Genomic DNA, 20193 nt, shown 5'->3' with positions numbered 1-20193 from the left:
ACAGCAGGTGCGACAGACAGCAAATTCCACTTTCTGGTCCCTCCCCCCCGCCCCCAACAGTGCTAATTGATGAGCTGTAACTCCCTACTGGGCTTCCTTTAACAAACGAGTAAAGATGTGGGAAAGTGAAAATTAGTGCCATATGAGGTCTCCTATGGGTTCCTTCCCAGGAGAATGGAAATTTACGAGAAACTTGGCAAATATGAACTGAGTTTCAGGCTATTTGCTTTCCATAAATCGAAAACATTCAAAACTCAGCAAGAGAAGGAGCTCAAGATGTTGTGTGAGGCCCATCAGCACAAGTTTTAATGGTGGCAGCAACAATCAGTAGCCATGCTGCAGCCAAGGTTCCCTCCTTTCTCTGAATGCAAGGGAGCTCACACATTTGACACCACTGGAATGCTCGACCCTCTCCTCTGCCTGGTAGACTTCCATTCATCCTTCAAAACCTGCCCCGAGACTTTGCATCTACCCTCTGCTTGTATCCTTCCACCAACAGGAAGCTCACTACCACAGGGGGTGGCATCTCTGACTGTGTCTTGTCTGCTCAGGTTCCTATGAGAATATCATAGGCTGGTGGGGGTGGGGGGTGGGCTGAAACATCAAACATTTATTTCCCACAGTCCTGGAGGCTGGAAATCTGAGGCGAGGGTGATGGCACGGTCGGGTTCTTGGTGACGGCCCTCTTCCTGGTTTGTATGGCTGCTTTCCTGCTGTAACCTCACATGGTGGAGAGGCACAGCTCTGTCCTCTTCCTCCCTTTATAAGGGCACCGATCCCATGGTGGTGGCTCCAACCTCATGACCTCATCCAGATCCAGTTACCTTCCAAAGGCCCCAGCTCTGAGTATCATCACATTGGGGTTAAGGCTTCAACATATGAATTCTAAGCAGGGGGTGGGGGGCACAGCATTCCGTCCATAGCAGACGGATTCAGGCCTCTCCCCCCGGCCCTCCACGGCCCTCCAATGTCACGTCCCTCCTAGCATCCACCACACTGTATCTGTCACTTTGTCTGTCCCCTTGAGGCCAGGAATCCTGCCTTGTTCATCTCCGCCTCCAGTACCTTAGCAAAGGGCTGTCCTGGGAAAGGAACCCATCAAGTGTTTGCTGACTGACTGATTGACCAAATGAGAGACTGAATGAAAGAGATACGGTAAGTAAATCCTGTTCCCTTTTTCCCCCCTTACTGCCTAGAGTGATATTTACAGGAGTAGATGACATTCCATGTCAACTTTTGGCTGCTATGACTGTAGTAATGTCACTTTCTCAGCCTGACCTCAGCTGGTGGGACCAGCCACCCCCTCCATGACTTCCATAAACACAAGTGCTAATGTCAGAGCTGGTGCTATAAGGAGTTGTAACCGGGGCTATTTTCTGAGTATAAATACACAACAGCCATGTGACTTTCAAGTCACTTTCAAGTCTCACTCATTTCTTTATTCATTCAGCAACTGTTTATGGCCCGCACCCTGCCTGCGTGTCTCGGGGAGGGGCTTGAAACCCCAATGTCGGTTATCTGTGTCGTGAACTTAGGGGTGGGGATGGTCAGCGGTGCTGACGTCCCACCCACAGTCCCTCACCTTCCCGATCCGTTCCGGGGAAAGCCACCCAAAGTCTTCGTGAAATGCGCTGCATTTTCATTTACCTCCTCCGCAGCTACACTGCACAAACTTCTACTTCTGTTCCGCCATGCCCCTTGCTTCCCTTCTCCCCTCTCGGCCCCTATAATGAAGTGACCCCACGTGGGTATTAACCAAATGCACCCGGGCAGCACATTCATCTCACTGGGACCTATGAGCCCACGCCTGGGGGTGCTGCTCAGAGGGGACAGTCAACCCCCGAATGGCAGGCTGTGTCTGGGAGCACAGTGACTTCTCTCTAGATCTGTCTCCTGGACGCCATGCCTCCCTGTGAATTCCCGGGAGTGAGTGTTAAGGCAGTGCCCACCAGGGGGAGCTAGACCTGGAGAGAGAATGGAAGGCAGTCCAGTCCACAAGAGGGGATCACCTTCCACATTACTCCCCCCCACCTCCCCCCGTTTCCCTTTCATGAGACTTGGATTTGGAGCAAAGTCTCTTGTGAACATGTCTCTTCCTTCGCTGGTTTACAAGGTCTACATCATGCCTGAGCAGGGGCCAGACTGGGGCTGTGGAACAGAAGCCGCCGGATGAAGCCACGGCCGTGGGCTGCAGCCCCCTCCCCAGCGCAGGCTCCGGTGTACCCGCTAATCATAACTGTGCTTCTGAGATGTCACTGTGACGTAACGCTGGCCCTGACCTTTCGCTTGGGATCACACACCCCGTGCGCTCTCCCCTCCTCCTTATCTTCACGGAGATCATAGCGGACTTACTGCAGGACAACAGAAGAAAGAAAGGAAGAAAAAGAAACCAAATCAAATCCCAGGGCATGAGCTTATCCAGGCTTCATCTGGCTGACGGCAGCAAGAAGACTGACTGTTTCAGAGCATGTCTGCCTGATGAGAAGAAAGTGTGGTTTTCTTCTTCTTTGATTTGACCTCCTCCCGTGTCTTGGTCATGGGGCGGGGATTCAGGGCCATAGAACCTTCTGTGTGCTCCAGGCCCCGCTGTGCGCAGCCAACAGCCTTCTGGGATTTCCTGAGCCCGTGGCGGAGATGTGGGGCCCTCTCACGCCCCGACCAGTTCAGGGACTTCCCCCAGGATAGACTGGGACTTCGTAAAGCCTTCCCCGGCATTTGCAGCCTGGTTCATCTGATGCCCCAGGGAATCCACCTCGCCCAAGGCTTCTGTGGGAGGGGTTCTCCATGGTTCTGTCTCTTCTTTTCTCTCCAGCCACCAGGTTTCTGGGTGAGTCCCTGCAGGGTAGCCAAGGCTACTTGGCCAAAACACTCTCCTTCCACACTCTGGCTGGGCATGTAATTTCATGCAATCACATAAATTAATTACAATGAACACCATTCATAGGGAGGTTTTCATAGTGCTTTTCCAGCTGTGATCTGCTCTGTACGACTCTGTAGGACCAGGCTGGCGACGATCTCCTGACATTTAGCAGCCTTTCTTTTCCTTCCTTCCTTCCTCCCTTCCTTCCTTTTCTTTTTCTTTCTTTCTTTCTTTCTTTCTCTCTCTCCTCTTTCTTTCTTTCTTTCTCTTTCTCTCTTTCTTCCTTTCTTTCTCTTTCTTTCCTTCTTTCTTTCTTTCTTTCTTTCTTTCTTTCTTTCTTTCTTTCTTTCTTTCTTTCTTTCTTTCTTTCTTTCTTTCTTCTCTCCCTCCCTTCTCCTTCCTTCTTTCCTTTCTCTCTCTTCTCCCTCTCTCTTTTCTTCTCTTTGCTTTTCTTTTTCCCTTCCCTTCCCTTCTCTTTTCCTCCCTCCCTACTTCCCTTCCTCCCCATAGCTAACACACAATGTTCCATTCGTTTCAGGCGTACAACTAGCGGTTCACCAAGCGCATACATTGTGCTACGTTCACCACATTCCACTCCGTCCTTTGCTACTTCCTGTATTCCAAGGGCCAGAGAGAGGGGAGATCCACATTTCCTGACTCTCTTACACCTTGGGTTCTGGATGAGATTTGTGTTCTGCCAGCGAGCTGTGCTCAGGAGAGGTTTGGAAGGTGGAAAGAAAGCAGAGGTCAGCTGTTTGGGGCAAAGCCAAAGGATGGACAAGCTGGATAGACGAGGGTGTTCGCGGAGGCAGGACTTTTGCTAAGGTGGCCTCATCACTGGTGTGAGCAGCTAGGAACTGAGTGTCCAGCCCGAGGTCTTAGAGCCAGAATCCAAGCCCCAGGCGGGTTTGACCCCGAGGCTCACCACCCCCCCCTCCTTCACCAAGCCGCTTTCTCGCGAGGGCACTGCCACCCAGACCGGTGTGTGCACAAGGGGTGTGCTGCTGGCCAGTGATGGAACTGCCTTCCCTCCAGGTCAGGGGATGGCCAGGTCGCCACTATCCCCACAGGTCACCCTCCTGGACTCACTCCAGGACGAAAGCCTCCCCTCCACACACATGTGCACCCTGAAGCCGGGGGCCAGGCCACGTGGGCATCCAGCCCGGTGTCCAACACTGTTCTGGAAACCAGGAGCAATTAAGGGGATCATCAGGCAAAGCAGGAATTTGGACTCCGTGTCCCCAGAGACCTAGAAACTCATGATTTCACAAGGAGGGATCTCACGTCCGTAGACCCTTGGCCCCCAAGGGAGGAAGGGAGGTTATGCGAAGGGTCATTTTGGGATGAACAAACTAGCTTTACTCAGTTTAGCTCTACCCGGGCAGATGCGGGCCCCTCTGCTGGTCTTATGTGAACAGTCTCTTACCCCACGTGGGTGGGGATCTGGGAGGTGAATCTTCCCCTCGCTGGGGTCTTGGAGAAGGAAGCCCTTTCGACTCACACAAAGTCAAGCTTTGGTCAGCAAAGAGGTGGTATCTTGGCCCCTATCTGCCACCTCCTTGCTTTATTTTTCATTTGTTAAAATCCCATACGGAGACGATGGGGCTGAGATGTTCCCCCGCCCTCCAAATTCGTATGTTGAAGTCCTAACTCCCGTTAGTTCAGAAGGTGACTCCATTTGGGTAGGGCCATGGCAGATGTAACTGGTTAAGACGAGGTCACACGGAAGCGGGTGGGGTGGGCCCCTGGTCCAGTAAGCCTGGTGTTCTTGCACACAGACATGCACCTGGGGAGAATGCCACGTGGAGCTTGGAATTACGCTGCCCCAGCCCGGGGACCGGCAGAAGCTCACGGAGAGAACAGGAACGGACCGTCCCTGGTGCCTCAGAGGGGACACAGCCCCGTCCACACCTTGACCTTGGACTTCCAGACTCCAACAGTAGGAGACAATGCATTTCTGCTGTTGGAGCTCTCCATCTGTGGGACTTTGTTGCAGCAGCCGTAGGAAACTGAGACAGGGGCTGTGTACTGGGGGGCTTTCAGAGACTCCCGCGCTGAGGCTAAACGACTCTCCCCTGGCATCGTGCTGCACGAGGACCGACCCTTCCCTGCGGCCCTTCTGAAAAGAAGCGCATTACCTACCACCTCCCAAGGACCCCCAGAGCAGATCTCAACCCCACCCCCACACTCCGTCCTGAAACGCTCGGGACCCTGTCTACATAATGACACGCTGTGGCCCCTCCGACTTGGAAAGACCCCCGGCCCCCCACACTTCCTTCTCCGCTCTCCAGTCCCTGGATCCGAGGCTTCAGAAACAATGCGCGCCCACCTTGTTGCTGCCCTGGGGTCTCTGCCTCCAGGGGCGACGGAGGAAGCCTGGAAAGCGTTTTGACAAGGGAGGGGGAGAGTCTGTGCTCCTGTCTGCTACCGTTTCGGGGAGTGCCCCTCACAATCATCAATAAATATGTCAGCAATGGAGGGTGAATTCTTTGAGACGAGTTCAGTTAAGGACTGCTCTAAAATACATCAATTAACGGGACATCTGAGGTACAGTAAGGCCAACAGACCAGGGGACAACTGCCACTGAAAGGATAGTTTCTTCTTGCACGTACCCAAGAGAAGGGGGTCCACCGCGTCATGGGGGCCGCGTGGAGGAGATCAGGGTCGGCCGCGAGGCTGAGGGAGAAGGGCGAAAACGTGGGCAGGGGGCTTTCTGGTGGTTTCTGTGGGAAGGAGTGAGTGAGGCAGGGCAGGCAGGGTTAGGACTGGTCGGCCTGCATGATTTCAGCAGCTCTGGGGTGCAGGGACCGTCCCTGCTCGTCTGGGGCCTGGCCCTGGGGTGACTGGGGCAGGTGGATAGTGGCCCTGAGTGTGAAGAAGTCGGGCATCAGAAGTCAGGAAGAAAAGGCACGGTTAATACAAGGAGAGGAAAGCAAACTTGGCTGCCGTGGCTGCTGCGTCACCTGATGCCCAAGATTGAGGGCAGGTGTCTCCTGCCCGCGCGAGCTCCACCCTCCACCGCCAGTTGTGAAAGCGTGAACTGTGTGGGGTCTCGTGGCCTCTGGCAGTGGAGCGTCCCCACTCGCCCCCAAGTGCCCTGTGAACCACCCCCCCCTCACACAGCAGGACCCAGGAAGCCCGCAGCCCAGTCCCTCCGCTTTCGCACGGCCCGGCCCCTGCCCTGGCCCAGCACTGACATCAGAACCACCAGGTACCTTGAAAATCCCCGAGGGGTCCCCCTCAGGACCCCTGAGAATGAGCGTAAAAGGGAAGGAGGAGAGGGATGGATGGAGATCCAGAGCTCAGGACCAAGGAGACACAGGGAAGGCTGCATGCCTGCGTCTCTGCGCGCAGTGGCCACAGGAACCAGTGGCCGGACCACGTATGAACTGTGGAGTCGCACAGGCCTGGGTCTCATTTCCTCACAGATAAAATGGCTGAGTTCTTCCGGTTAAGTCGTGTTCACCTGCCTCTGTGATCCCACCCACCCTGCCCTGAGCAGAGAAGGGGCAGGGAGCGGCTGAGGGAGCACCTTTTAGGTCCTGCTGGCGTGACAGGGGCGGACCCTCACTGTCTGTCTTCCACGGTCGCCGTGCCCGCCACGCCGCCCCGCTTCTGCCTTACCGCTGGGAAAGCCAGGGCTCACAGAGGTGGAGTGACTTGCCGAAGACACGCGGAGAGCCGGGGGGTCAGCTGAGCTCCACATCCGGGGACCCTGACTTGTATACACTCACTGGAGCCGCGACCTGTATCCTCAGCTCTGCCCAGGCGCCCTGGTGTCCTGAGGTCATCACTGACCCTCCGGTCTGGAGCACAGGCATCTCGACCCACCGCCCCAAAGCACCCAGGCCGGTTTCACCTTCTGGCAGGAGGTTCGAGCCCAGGTTCCACCACTCCTGCTCTCCACCTCCTGATACCAAGGAGCTTACACAATGAGGTAGGATTACACAAACAGGCTTCCAGAGAGGCTTCTAGAAGGAGCCACAGCCTCCTCCTCCTGGGGTCGGGGAGGGAGGCTGGGAGGAGCTGCGTAGAAGAGGCAGCAGTCTCACCCCTGCACGACACAGGAGCACCTCAGAAAACTCCCCAGCTGCTGACTCCACCCCGTCTTCCCCAAAGCCCTTGGGGGCTGAGGCCCCAAAGCCACGTCAGCAAGGTCAGTGTTCAAGGCTACAGGTGACTGTCAGATCAGCCGAACTGTGCATTGTTGGGCCACGCCCCGGACTTACGGGCCCGACTCTGATGGGCGTCACATCCCTGGGAGTGAGCCAAAGCACAGAGGCCCAGGCCTGCCGAAGCAAGACAGGGAATGGCCTTTAATTCTTACCAAGTCCCCGCAGAGATTCCCAGGAGACCAAAGTTGGACATAGGCAGCCCTCCTTCTCCAAATGGGGTCCACCGACCAGTAGTGTTGGCTTCACCCGGGAGCTCTTAAAATGCAGAATCCAGGCCCCACCTGAGACTTACTGAATCAGGGTCTATACGCACATGAAAGCTCGAGAAGCCAGGATGAGGGAAAGCGTGGCGGATTACGGATTACTGATTTCTGGCTTGCGAGGCACATATGATGCCCTTTGATCTCCGTGAGAATCTGGAAGGCGGACCCCATTTTATGTTTTACAGAAGACGAGCTTGAGGCTCGGAGAGGTAAGCACATTTCCTGAAGCCGCAGGTCCACAGGTGGGGGAGCTCTCCAGCCCTACATCTCATTCCCACCTCTGCCCCGTCCTCCTCACATCAGGACAAGAACAGCTATGCGGTCGGCCATGAAACCTTCAAATACGTTGGGCTCGGCTCACTGCTCAGGACACGGACCGGAAATTACACAGATGTTCACCCACCAGAATTAAACCAAAAAAAAGGCTTTCTAGCCAACCCTCAAATCCAACGCCCCAGGACCCCGGTTTCCCAGAGCCTCAAACTCCCCGCTGCAAGTGTCCCTATAAAACTCACGTAACAGGCTTACCGTGTTCATCCAGCAGTATGTTGTCTGGCTTGATGTCTCTGTAAGAGAAAACAAAGAGGCTGAAAATGTGATTCCTGGAGTCTATTGATGAGCACATAACAAACATGACACTTGGGGACAAACGCCTGACAACACCCAGCATGCCTGTCTCTCCCTTGGCATGACATCTCAGGGGGCAGGGGAGTAATTACTATGATGATAGAGCACCTGTGCTCTTGCTCCCTTCTCGTTTCCTGGAACTCCAAGTCGACCGTGGGAATACCTTCTTCCTGAATGTTCTTGACAATTTCTGGTTTTGAGACTCCTAGGAGTATCTGCTCATTGAGCACCTGCATAGACGCTCCCCCCTCCTGATGGACTGTAGCCCTCCCACCTTGTTATGCAACCCCCCGGGGGTGACGGTCTCTGCTCTACAGACACGGGAAGGAGGTTCAGGAAGACTGTCAACTTGTTTAGGTCAGAGATCAGCCACACCCAGCCCCCAGCCAGTTTTTGTGCAGCCTGTAAAGGGCTTTTACATCTCTCAGGAGTCATAAAAACAAAACACGCACAAAAAGCAAAACCAAAAGGATGTACTACAGAGACTGATGTGGCCCCGAAAGCCTAAAATGTTTATTATCTGATCCTTTGGGGAGAAAGTTTGCTGGTCTTTTTTAGGGTGGGAGCAGGCGAGTTTCTGGAAAGTTCTGCCGAACATCGCCATTACAGCGAAGGGCTTCCGACTCCAAGTCATGCTTATTCAAGGTGGGAGCTTGCCTTCTTCACCTCTGCACCACGTGCCTAGCACGATGCCTGTTGTCAGTAGACTCTGTCAGAGAAAAATCAGAGCTGGACAGTAGTCAGAGTGCAAGAACAGACTATACTCAGGACAATTGCAGCAGGGGAGACCTGGCCTCAATTCTGAACGCATCACGGACAAAGTGGGAATTTACAGCCAAGGAGCAGGTGGGGGTCATGGATGCAAAGTTACTAACTGGAAACATCAAGGGAGGGGGATTTGGGTAAAGCCACCCACTAGAGGACTCTTGCCAAAGGCAGGCTGGGGCACTGGACATCACCTGGGGGATGAGGCACCTGACCAGATGTGGAGGATGGACGCTTCTGGCAAAACCAACATCACGGTCCTCCCTAAGACTGGACAATGCAAAGGTGAACAACAAAGCCCGAAAGCGGAGGACGAGTTGCAGAAGAACTCAGAAGAGCCTGCATGAAGTTTGGTTGAGGAGAAGGAGTCTTTGTCAACACACAGGAAACACGGATGAGGGAGGAATGGAAGAATAAATGTAACAACAACAACAACAAAAGCCTTTGAGAAACTCAATTGACATCTTCAGCCCCGATGTACTTATCATGAACATGCATACACTCCCCGAAGCTCGGTATTAAAACCACAGCCTTTAGAAATGCAAACCCCACTCATTCATTTATAACAAATGTCCAATCCTCTGAGACTAATAACAACTTGCATCAAAATAGAAAACATTTGCTCCTGAGTTTATCAACTAGTAACTGTACCTGAAAACAGACGCTGGATATTTGTAATCATGTGGTGCAGTGTCTATGGCTTTGGAGATGAAAGAAACACTCAACCTATATATTTAAACTTTTAGTTCCACTGTGACTTTTCGAGCCTTGAATATTGATGAGCATTCTGAAAATGGAATTTACCGCCCTGCCCCCACCACTGCCGAGTTCACAAAACATCCACAGTGGACAGAGATGATTCATGGAGTCCCCATGGGAAGGATAAGCTTGAAAACTTATGAAATTAAAACAAAGGGCAGAAGACCCAGGGTCAAGGGTTTGTGCTTCAAACCAACAAACACTTGGTCCCCACGGAGGGCACCTCCCAGTAGGGCTCTCAAGAAAAGGGGAACTATTTGCGAATGTTGAACCAGCCCTGCAGCCCAGGAATGAATCTCACTTGATCATGGTGAATAATTCTTTTTACATGCTGTTGAATTCGATTTGCTAGTATCTTATTGAGAATTTTTGCATCCATATTCATCAGGGATATTGGTCTATAGTTCTCTTTTTTTGCTGGGTCTCTGTCTGGTTTAGGAATCCAAGTAATGCTGGCTTCATAGAACGAGTCTGGAAGTTTTCCTTCCCTTTCTAATTTTTGGAACAGCTTGAGAAGGATAGGTATTATCTCTGCTTTAAATGTCTGATAGAGAATTCCCCAGGGAAGCCATCTGGTCCTGGACTCTTATTTGTTGGGAGATTTTTGATGACTGATTCAATTTCTTTGCTGGTTATGGGTCTGTTCAAGTTTTCTATTTCTTCCTGTTTGAGTTTTGGAAGTGTGTGGGTGCCTAGGAATTTGTCCATTTCTTCTAGGTTGTCCAGTTTGTTGGCATATACTTTTTCATAGTATTCCCTGATAATTGCTTGTATTTCTGAGGGATTGGTTGTAGCAATTCCATTTTCATTCATGATTTTATCTATTTGGGTCATCTCCCTTTTCTTTTTGAGAAGCCTGGCTGGAGGTTTATCAATTGTTTATTTTGTCAAAAAGCCAACTCTTGGTTTCATTGATCTGCTCTACAGTTTTTTTTAGATTCTATATTGTTTATTTCTGCTCTGATCTTTATTCTTTCTCTTCGTCTGCTGGGTTTGGGGTTTCTTTGCTGTTCTGCTTCTAGTTCCTTTAGGTGTGCTGTTAGATTTTGTATTTGGGATTTTTCTTGTTTCTTGAGATAGGCCTGGATTGCAATGTATTTTCCTCTCAGGACTGCCTTCACTGCATCCCAAAGCGTTTGGATTGTTGTATTTTCATTTTCCTTTGTTTCCATATATTTTTTAATTTCTTCTCTAATTTTCTGGTTGACCCATTCATTCTTTAGTAGGGTGTTCTTTAACCTCCATGCTTTTGGAGTTTTTCCAGACTTTTTCCTATGGTTGATTTCAAGTTTCATAGCATTGTGGTCGGAAAGTGTTCATGCTATGATCTCAATTCTTTTATACTTATTAAGGGCTGGTTTGTGACCCAGTATGCGATCTATCTTGGAGAATGTTCCACGTGCACTTGAGAAGAAAGTATATTCTGTTGCTTTGGGATGCAGAGTTCTAAATATATCTGTCAAGTCCATCTGATCCAATGTATCATTCAGGGCCCTTGTTTCTTTATTTATCCTGTGTCTAGATGATCTAGCCATCTAGATCCCATGTAAGTGGGGTATTAAAGTCCCCTGCAATTACCACATTCTTATCAATAAGGTTGCTTATGTTTGTGATTAATTGTTTTATGTATTTGGGGGCTCCCATATCCGGCACACAGACATTTATAATTGTTAGCTCTTCCTGATGGATAGATCCTGTAATTAATATATAATGCCCTTCTTCATCTCTTGTTACAGTCTTTAAAGTCTAGTTTGTCTAAGTATGGCTACTCCATCTTTCTTTTGACTTCCAATAGCATGATAGATAGTTCTCCATCCCCTCACTTTCAATCTGAAGGTGTCCTCAGATCTAAAATGAGTCTCTTGTAGACAGCAAATAGATGGGTCTTTTTTAAAAAATCCATTTTGATACCCTATGTCTTTTGATTGGAGCATTTAGTGCATTTATATTCAGTGTTATAGAAAGATATGGGTTTAGAGTCATTGTGATGTCTGTAGGTTTCCTGCTTGTAGTGATGTCTCTGGTCCTTTGTGGTCCTTGCAACATTTCACTCACAGAATCCCCCTTAGGATCTCTTGTAAGGCTGGTGTAGTGGTGATGAATTCCTTCAGTTTTTGTTTGTTTGGGAAGACCTTTCTCTCTCCTTCTATTCTGAATGACAGACTTGCTGGATAAAGGATTCTCGGCTGCATATTTTTTCTGTTCATCATATTGAAGATTTTCTGCCATTCCTTTCTGGCCTGCCAAGTTTCAGTAGATAGCTCTGCCACTAGTCTTATCGGTCTCCCTTTATGTTAGAGCGTGTTTATCCCTAGCTGCTTTCAGAATTTTCTCTTTATCCTTGTATTTTGCCAGTTTCACTATGATATGTTGTGTAGAAGATCAATTCAAGTTACCTCTGAAGGGTGTTCTCTGTGCCTCTTGGATTTCAATGCCTTTTTCCTTCCCCAGATCAGGGAAGTTCTCAGCTATGAATAGCCAAAGTAATACTGAAGAAGAAGACCAAAGCGGGAGGCATCACAATCCCAGACTTCAGCCTCTACTATAAAGGTGTAATCATCAAGACAGCATGGTATTGGCACAAAAACAGACACATAGACCAATGCAATAGAATAGAAACCCCAGAACTAGACCCACAAACGCATGGCCAACTAATCTTTGACAAAGCAGGAAAGAACATCCAATGGAAAAAAGACAGTCTCTTTAACACTGGTGTTGGGAGAACTGGACAGCAACATGCAGAAGGTTGAAACTAGACCACTTTCTCACACCATTCACAAAAATAAACTCAAAATGGAGAAAGGACCTGAATGTGAGACAGGAAACTATCCAAACCCTAGAGGAGAAAGCAGGAAAAAACCTCTCTGACCTCAGCCGCAGCAATTTCTTACTAGACACATCTCCAAAGGCAAGGGAATTAAAAGCAAAAGTGAACTATTGGGACCTCATGAAGATAAAAAGCTTCTGCACTGCAAAGGAAACAATCAACAAAACTAAAAGGCAACCGAAAGAATGGGAAAAGATATTTGCAAATGACATATCAGACAAAGGGCTAGCATCCAAAATCTATAAAGAACTCACCAAACTCCACACCTGAAAAACAAATGATCCAGTGAAGAAATGGGCAGAAGACACGAATAGACACTTTTCTAAAGAAGACATCCGGATGGCCAACAGGCACATGAAAAGATGCTCAACGTCACTCCTCATCAGGGAAATACAAATCAAAACCACACCCAGATATCACCTCACGCCAGTCAGAGTGGCCAAAATGAACATATCAGGAGACCACAGATGCTGGAGAGGATGTGGAGAAACGGGAACCCTTTTGCACTGCTGGTGGGAATGCAAACTGGTGCAGCCACTCTGGAAAACAGTGTGGAGGTTCCTCAAAAAATTAAAAATAGACCTACCCTATGACCCAGCAATAGCACTGCTAGGAATTTACCCAAGGGATACAGGAGTACTGATGCACAGGGGCACTTGTACCCCAGCACTTTGAACAACAGCCAAATTATGGAAAGAGCTAAAATGTCCATCAACTGATGAATGGATAAAGAAATTGTGGTTTGTATACGCAATGGAATACTACGTGACAATGAGAAAGAATGAAATATGGCCTTTTGTAGCAACGTGGATGAACTGGAGAGTGTTATGCTAAGTGAAATAAATCATACAGAGAAAGACAGATACCGTATGTTTTCACTCTTATGTGGATCCTGAGAAACTTGAAAGAAGACCGTGGGGGAGGGGAAGGAAAAAAAAAGTTAGAGAGGGAGAGAGCCAAACCATAAGAGACTCTTAAAAACTGAGTATAAACTGAGGGTTGATGGGGGGGTGGGAGGGAGGGGAAAGTGGGTGATGGGCATTGAGGAGGGCACCTGTTGGTGAGCACTGAGTGTTGTATGGAAACCAATTTGACAGTAAATTTCAAGTTAAAAAAAAAAAAGAAAAGGGGAACTAAGTAGTTGTCAAGAATGGAGAGGGGTGGGGCGCCTGGGTGGCGCAGTCGGTTGAGCGTCCGACTTCAGCCAGGTCACGATCTCGCGGTCCGTGAGTTCGAGCCCCGCGTCGGGCTCTGGGCTGATAGCTCAGAGCCTGGAGCCTGCTTCCGATTCTGTGTCTCCCTCTCTCTCTGCCCCTCCCCCGTTCATGCTCTGTCTCTCTCTGTCCCAAAAATAAATAAATGTTAAAAAAAAAAAAAAAAAAGAATGGAGAGGGGTGCCTGGGTGGCTCAGTCAGTTAAGTGTCCAACTTCGCCTTGTGTCATGATCTCGCAGTTCATGGGTTCGCACCCCGCATCGGGTCTGGGCTGACAGCTCGGATCCTGGAGCTGCTTCGGATTCTGTGTCTCCCTCTCTGTCTGCCCCTCCCCCGCTCACACACTCTCTCTCTCTCTCTCTCTCTCTCTCTCTCTCTCTCTCTCTCCCCAAAATAAATAAACATTAAAAAAAAAAAAAGAATGGAGACAGAACAGTGAATGTTAAAGCAATCTCGTAAGGCCTGGCGTGACCTTGTTTGGGGGGTGGGGATGGGGGAGGAGGTGGCTGTGGCCCATGGAGCATAAGCCCCCAAATGCTTGCAGGGTCCATGGCCTCCTCTGATGCTAAAGGTGCTCTCTCGGGGCTTTGCACCTACCCCCTTCTCTTCATCACTCTCTCTCTCCTTCTCCTCTTCCTTTTCTTCCCACCAACATTTTGCAAACGCCCGAGAGCTGGGGTTGCAGGGACTCAGCACACAGTCCCTCCCACACGAAGCTCAGAATCCATGGGGCTGAGACACGCGTGGGCTGGGTGCCACGTGCCTCAGCAGCATAGATGCTGTAGTGCAGGAGTGAGTGAGGCCACGAAGCCGGGTAAGACTGAAGGGGGCTGCTGGAGAAGCAACAGCCAGGTGCATTCAGACAGTAGGGATCAGGGTGTCAGAGCCAACGCGAGATGGGGGCAGACCTAAGGAGACGTCACCTCGTGGAGTGGGGTGAATAGTGTCCCCCCAATATTCGTATCTACCCAGAACTTGAGAATGTGACTTTATTTGGAAACGCCACCTTTGCAGGTGGAATTAGTTAAGGACCCCAACATAAAACCATCTTGGGTTTAGGGGGGTCCTCAGTCCAATGCTTTCTGTCTTTACAAGAGAGAGGGGAGGGAGATTTGGACACACAGACATGAAGGACAGAAGAAGAGCTTGTGAAGACACGGCCAGCATTTGGAGAGACGTGGCCATAAGCCCAGCAGTACCAGGAGCCACCAGAAGCTGGAAGAAGCAGGAACGATGTCTCCCCAGAGCTTCCGGAGAGTCTCGGTGTGGCTGACACCTTAATTTCAATCTTCTGGCCAGAAGTGTGAGATAATAAATTCATGTCGTTTTATGCCACAGGTTTTGTGGTAATTAGGAAGCTAACACAGCCGGCAGAAGGGGAGCTGACGGAGGGGGCTGGCCGATCTCCAGTGGCAGCCGGGGTCCCCCACAGACCACAGGGTGACCTCAGACAGGCCCCTGCCCACAGAGTCTGCCGCCACCCCTGAAAAGCCCTGTTCACCGTCTCTCACGTCAAGAGGACCGAACAGGGCACAGAGGTGAGCAGTCTGGCAAAGTAGAGAGAGAGGCTATCTGTCTGGTGAGTCCTTCTCAGGAGCAGACAGCCTGGGCTCCCAGCCCTGCCCCCTGGGGCCACCCACCATGGTGACCCCTGCCTGTGCTCCCGCGCCCTTCATGCTGCAGGGTAAATCTGACACATGCACATGTTCCCTCTGTGCCGGCTCTTAGCATGGAGGTGAATCAATGGTTCTCCAGCATTTATGGGGTGTCCCCTCTGTGGTCACGGGGGACACAAGAGCAAACAAGACGGATCCAGCTGAATGGAGCTTGAGCTCCAGGAAGGGAGACGGGCCAGGAAGCTCGTGAATAAATGACCCGTCACAAGTTGGGACGAGTGCTTTGAACATCTAGAAACCAAAAGTGGTCCTGCTGTTGGTGGGAGGTCACAGAAGGACTTCCAGAAGAGCTGACGTTAGGTTGACATCAAGAAAGCGTCAGTCATGGGCAACCTGGGAGCAAGCCCTCATTTTGCAGGTGAGGTGGCCGACTCTGTCCGAGAGAGAACGGATCATCTGACCTATGACGCGGGTCCAGCCAAGGGAATGTGATGAAGGAGACAGGTGTCACCCCCAAGATTCCATTCTCTCCGACTCTGTTTCCATCAGGCTGGAGTGAGGGATCCTCCCTTGCTGGCTCTGAGGATGGGCACTGTCATATGTGCGTGGGACCCAGGGCGGGAGTCGCGGGTACCTCCAGCAGCTGAGAGCCAGCGAGAAAACGGGAGCTCAGCCTGCAGCCGCAGGGACGCGTTCTGGTCTGTCCACAACCGTGGGAGCTTGGCGGAGGTCCAGGAATGAGCACAGCCCGTGGGTACCTAGTCTGCAGCTTTGTGGCACCCTGAGCAGATGGGCCAGCTCAGCCGTGCCGGGGGCCTGACCCACGGAAGCTGAGGGAATAACTGTGAACCGTGTGAACTGCTAAATTAGTAGCTGTTTGTTAGCCGGCAATGGAAAACCGACACACTATGATCTAGGGCAACATGAGCCTTGCTCCCTCACCGGGAAAATGGAAATCGCCCCCTCTCTGACTGCTGCTGGAAAAATCCAACGCAGTCCTACTGACGGCAGGCCTCCCTGTGCCGAAGGAGTGCAGAAATAAGCGACAGGTCACTATCCCTGCTGTTTAAATGGAGCTGGGGAGCACTCGGGCCCATCGCCTGGCTTCTGGGAAAGTGAATGCGATCTCTTTCATAGGAGCATCACCAGGCAGCCTCTGGCAAAGCCACGCAGAGGAGCCAGAGAGCCCGAGTCACTTGGGATTTAATAAGAGCATTTTATGGGCAGAGCATCTTATCAGAGCCGTAGGGCTGCGGGACTCAGGGCCGTTCCCTCCCGCTCTATTTTTCTCATTGATGATATCTCCGTGCCAGCACATCATCCCCTTCCAAATGGGCTCGGGCGTTCGGAACGCGTGTCAGGAGCTCTGCGTGGATGGAAAGGCTGTGACGATGTTTTCTGAGGACAGGCCCATAATTTCAGAGCCGGGCAAAATGGCACTTTGATGGAAAGGACGCAGGCGAGGCTATAAAACCTGGTTCTTGCTCCTGAATTATTCTCCAGCCCCCAAATAAAACAAAGCATAAAATGTCAGCTGGGCTATTTTATTTTATTTATTTTTTTAATACAAAATTTACTGTCTATTAAAAAAAAAAAAAACAGCACAGAAGTGGCTCTGATCCTGACTGCAAAGGAGGGCGGAAAGGACATTTCTGCATGTGTCCCTCTGCAGGGACTTCAGAAGGCCCTCCGTCAGCAATCCTCCGCGGCAACGAAAGAAAAACCGGATGGAAGAAGGGCCACGTTTGGGAATGAGAGCTGCGGCTATTTCACCGCCAGAGGCGGACACGGGAGGTGTGCACGGAGGTGGCAGGTGGAGGTGGGAAGAAGCGAGTCCTGAGCGCCCCTCTCGCCGGCCCCGTGGCCCCAGCGCTCCACCCGCCACCGCGGGCCCGCTTTTCCTCACTCTAAGTCGGATGACACACAATCCGCGTAGTTACGGCAAGGATTTGTCTGCTTCAGTCACTTTCATTCTTGGTGTCGTTAAAGCACCTCGATGTACATCCTCTTGCAGGAACTCCCCTTTATTGTAATACCCAAATTCAACAAGCCCATCGTCTGATCCAGAAACTCCTGTGACTCCCCGCTGTTCACCACGGAGGACATCTGGGCAGCTCTGGGCACAGGGAGGACAGACCTGGCCTGACCCGGGAGGTGGGGGGGTCGGCAGAGGCTGTGGTCAGGGGAGACGAGCTTACAGAGGCAGGCGGGGGCCACCTGTGAGGGGCGTTATTTGAGGAGGAAGCCAACTTTAGGTGGGTTAGGACGCAAAGCGAATTCTTGGGCTTTCCTTCTGGTCTGGCCGGACACTCGTGACCCACTTGATTTCGGTGGGGACTCAGGGGAGTGGTCAGCACAGGGCCATCCCCATGGGTGCCATGCTCTTTGTTAGCAGAGTGAGGCCCAGACGCTTCGAAGGTCAGGCTGGGCTAACACAACAGGCCCTGGGGGCAGATAAGGAGCCATCTTTGGGGCTCGGGGTGGGTAGGTGGGGGTCACCCTGACTGCTGACCTCCGTCTTAGCCGGCTTGGGCGGAGCCTGCACCCACCCCCCAGCTAGCGGCGTGCCGGGGGCAATTCCACGCACATTTCGTGGCTTTAACACGGACCGCGCTTACTCTGCATCAGTACAATGGCAGCGTTTCGTATGTCACCTCACTTAGTTCTGACACATCTCTAGCGGATGTCACTGCTCCCATCGTACTGATGAAGAAAGAACTATTCACAGAAGGTCAGAGTTCACATGTTAGCAGATAAGACCCCAGTTGCATGTGGCCTGGTCTGTAGATCAATGTTCTCTGCCTGAGAGAGAAAAAAAACAAATCTCAAGAAAAAAAAAAACCACGCAGGAGTTTCCAGAATCGATACTAGGCAGTAGTAAGTAATAACCGGAGAAGCACGCGCGTAATAAACATCTGATTTGATAAATACGATTACATTACTGGTATTGCAGGATACGTTTCCTTATAACAACGCCCGCACACGAGGACGCACTTCTTTTCTACTATGACCCGAATGGCTTTACAAGGCATAAATCTGACTCTGTCCCTTCTGACATAAATCCCCTTAATGGCCCTCTGGTACCTCCGGTGCCACTGGCCAGTTCTAACATAATCTCAAAAATAAAAGGTGAACACTGAGATGTGGTTGTCAACGTGGGCATCCATCAGCTGAGGGCATTAAAGAAAACTACCAAGGACCCCAGTGTAGTTGAACAGCAGGAGGAGGAGAAGAGGAGACATTTTAACCTAGAAAAGTCAGTCGTAAGGACACAACTTACAGCGTGATTGTCACAGACCCAGGCCCACGCGTGGACACGTGTCTAGCACGCCCTACCAGAGGCCAGAGGCCAGGGCCCAGCAGAGCAGACCCCCGTGGCGCCCTGTGTCCTCCAGCTGTCCCCGGTCTTGTCTCTCAGTGGCACAGCCTCCCCCATACCCAGCAACCCGCAGGTTTTAGGACACGGTTCGACTGCAATCCCCTCCCGCACTACTGCCGTGGATCAAAGAGTGTCCCCCAAGTTCGTGTCTACCTGTGAATGGGATGCCATCTGGAAATGGTGTCTTTGCAGAGGTCATGAAGAGGAAGGGGCACTGCTTGAGGAGAGCCCCACACCCAACAACTGGTGTCCGTATACAGAGAGGGAAAGACTCACATCCAAACAGAGAAGGCCATGTGAAGACAAAAGTGAAGACTGCAGAGGAGATCTGCAGGCCAAGGTCGCCCGGGACGGCCAGGCACCGGGACAGAGGGAGGGGCTGGGTTCTCCCTCTCAGCCCCAAGAAGGAACAAACATGTTGACATCTTGATTTTGGACTTAAAATTTTTTTTTTAATGTTTGAGAGAGAGAGAGAGAGAGAGAGAGAGAGAGCGCGCGCGCGCACAAGCAGGGGAGGGGCAGAGAGAGAGGGAGGGGAGACACAGAATCCGAAGCAGGCTCCAGCTCCGAGCTGTCAGCACAGAGCCCAACGGGGGGCTCGAACCCACGAACCGTGAGATCATGACCTGAGCCGAAGTCGGATGCTTAACTAACTGAGCCACCCAGGTGCCCCGATTTTGGACTTTGAACCGGACGAGAATCAATTCATGTCTCAGGCCACCCAGTTTAAGGGACGTAGTGTCTCGTTGGCCCACGGCCCCTCCCTGCTGCCCCGTGCCCCAGACTGATGTCAGTCTGGCTGCCTCTTCCGGGCACGTAGCACGTGCGGCCCCATCTGCCCTCATAAACCCGATGCGCTTTCTGGGGCAGCCGTAACAAGTTACTGCAAACCTAGTGACCTAAAACAAAATGGATTTTTTTCTCGTACAGTTCTGGGGGCCAGAGGTCCAAAATGAGCCTTCAGAGGCTGAAATCAAGTGTCGACAGGGCTGTGTTCCTTCCGGAAGCTCTAGGGGGGAAGCTGTTTCCCTGCCCTTCGGCTTCTAGAGACACCCACGTTCCTTAACTGGCTCCCCCTCCTCGCCTCCCCTCAGCCTCTTGCTCCGCAGGTACACCCCCTTCTCCTGACGCCAAACCTCCTGCCTCCTTCTCATAAGGACACCTGCGGTCATATTGGACCCACCTAGACCATCCAGGATAATTTTCCCAGCTCATGATCCTTAACTTAGTCACACATGCAAAGTCCCTTCTGCTGTATAAAGGTGTCACACTCACAGGTTTGGGGGGATTAAGACATGGCATTGTGGGGGCGGGGGCATGATTCAGTCTGTATTGTGTCCCCCTGCAGAGTCAGGTGTTGAAGCACTGACCCTTAGGACCTCAGAATGTGACTGTATTTGGAGACAGGGTCTGTAAATAAGTAATTAAGTTAAAATGAGGTCACGAGGCCAGGCCCGAATCCAACTGAACTGGTGTCTTTATAAGAAGAGGAGATTAAGACATGCACAGGGGGGCGATCCTATGAAGACACGGGGAAAGGGCAACCACGTACACGCCAGAGATAGAGGCCTCAGGACAACCAACCTTGATCTCAGATTTCCAGCCTCCAGGACCATGAGAAAGTAAATTTCTGTTTTTTAAAGCCACGCTGCCTGGGGCTATTTTGCTATGGCAGCCCCCACGAACTCATACACATGGGCAATATTGT

General features: G+C 51.2%; 1 protein-coding gene across 4 annotated transcripts in view; it reads right to left on the bottom strand.

Annotated features, from left to right (window-relative positions):
• The window catches only part of STK32B (serine/threonine kinase 32B), a 395708-nt gene that overhangs the window by 64048 nt on the left and 311467 nt on the right, over positions 1 to 20193 (bottom strand). For all 4 annotated transcript variants that reach the window (XM_030314218.1, XM_030314220.1, XM_030314219.1 and 1 more), the window contains exon 5: positions 7827 to 7864. In XM_030314218.1, the coding sequence (XP_030170078.1) occupies positions 7827 to 7864 (38 nt within the window). The remainder of the gene's footprint in view (positions 1 to 7826; positions 7865 to 20193) is intronic.

Source organism: Lynx canadensis, chromosome B1 (genome assembly GCF_007474595.2).
Source record: "Lynx canadensis isolate LIC74 chromosome B1, mLynCan4.pri.v2, whole genome shotgun sequence".
Lineage (NCBI taxonomy): Eukaryota > Metazoa > Chordata > Mammalia > Carnivora > Felidae > Lynx > Lynx canadensis.
This window is presented reverse-complemented; position numbering and strand designations above follow the sequence as displayed.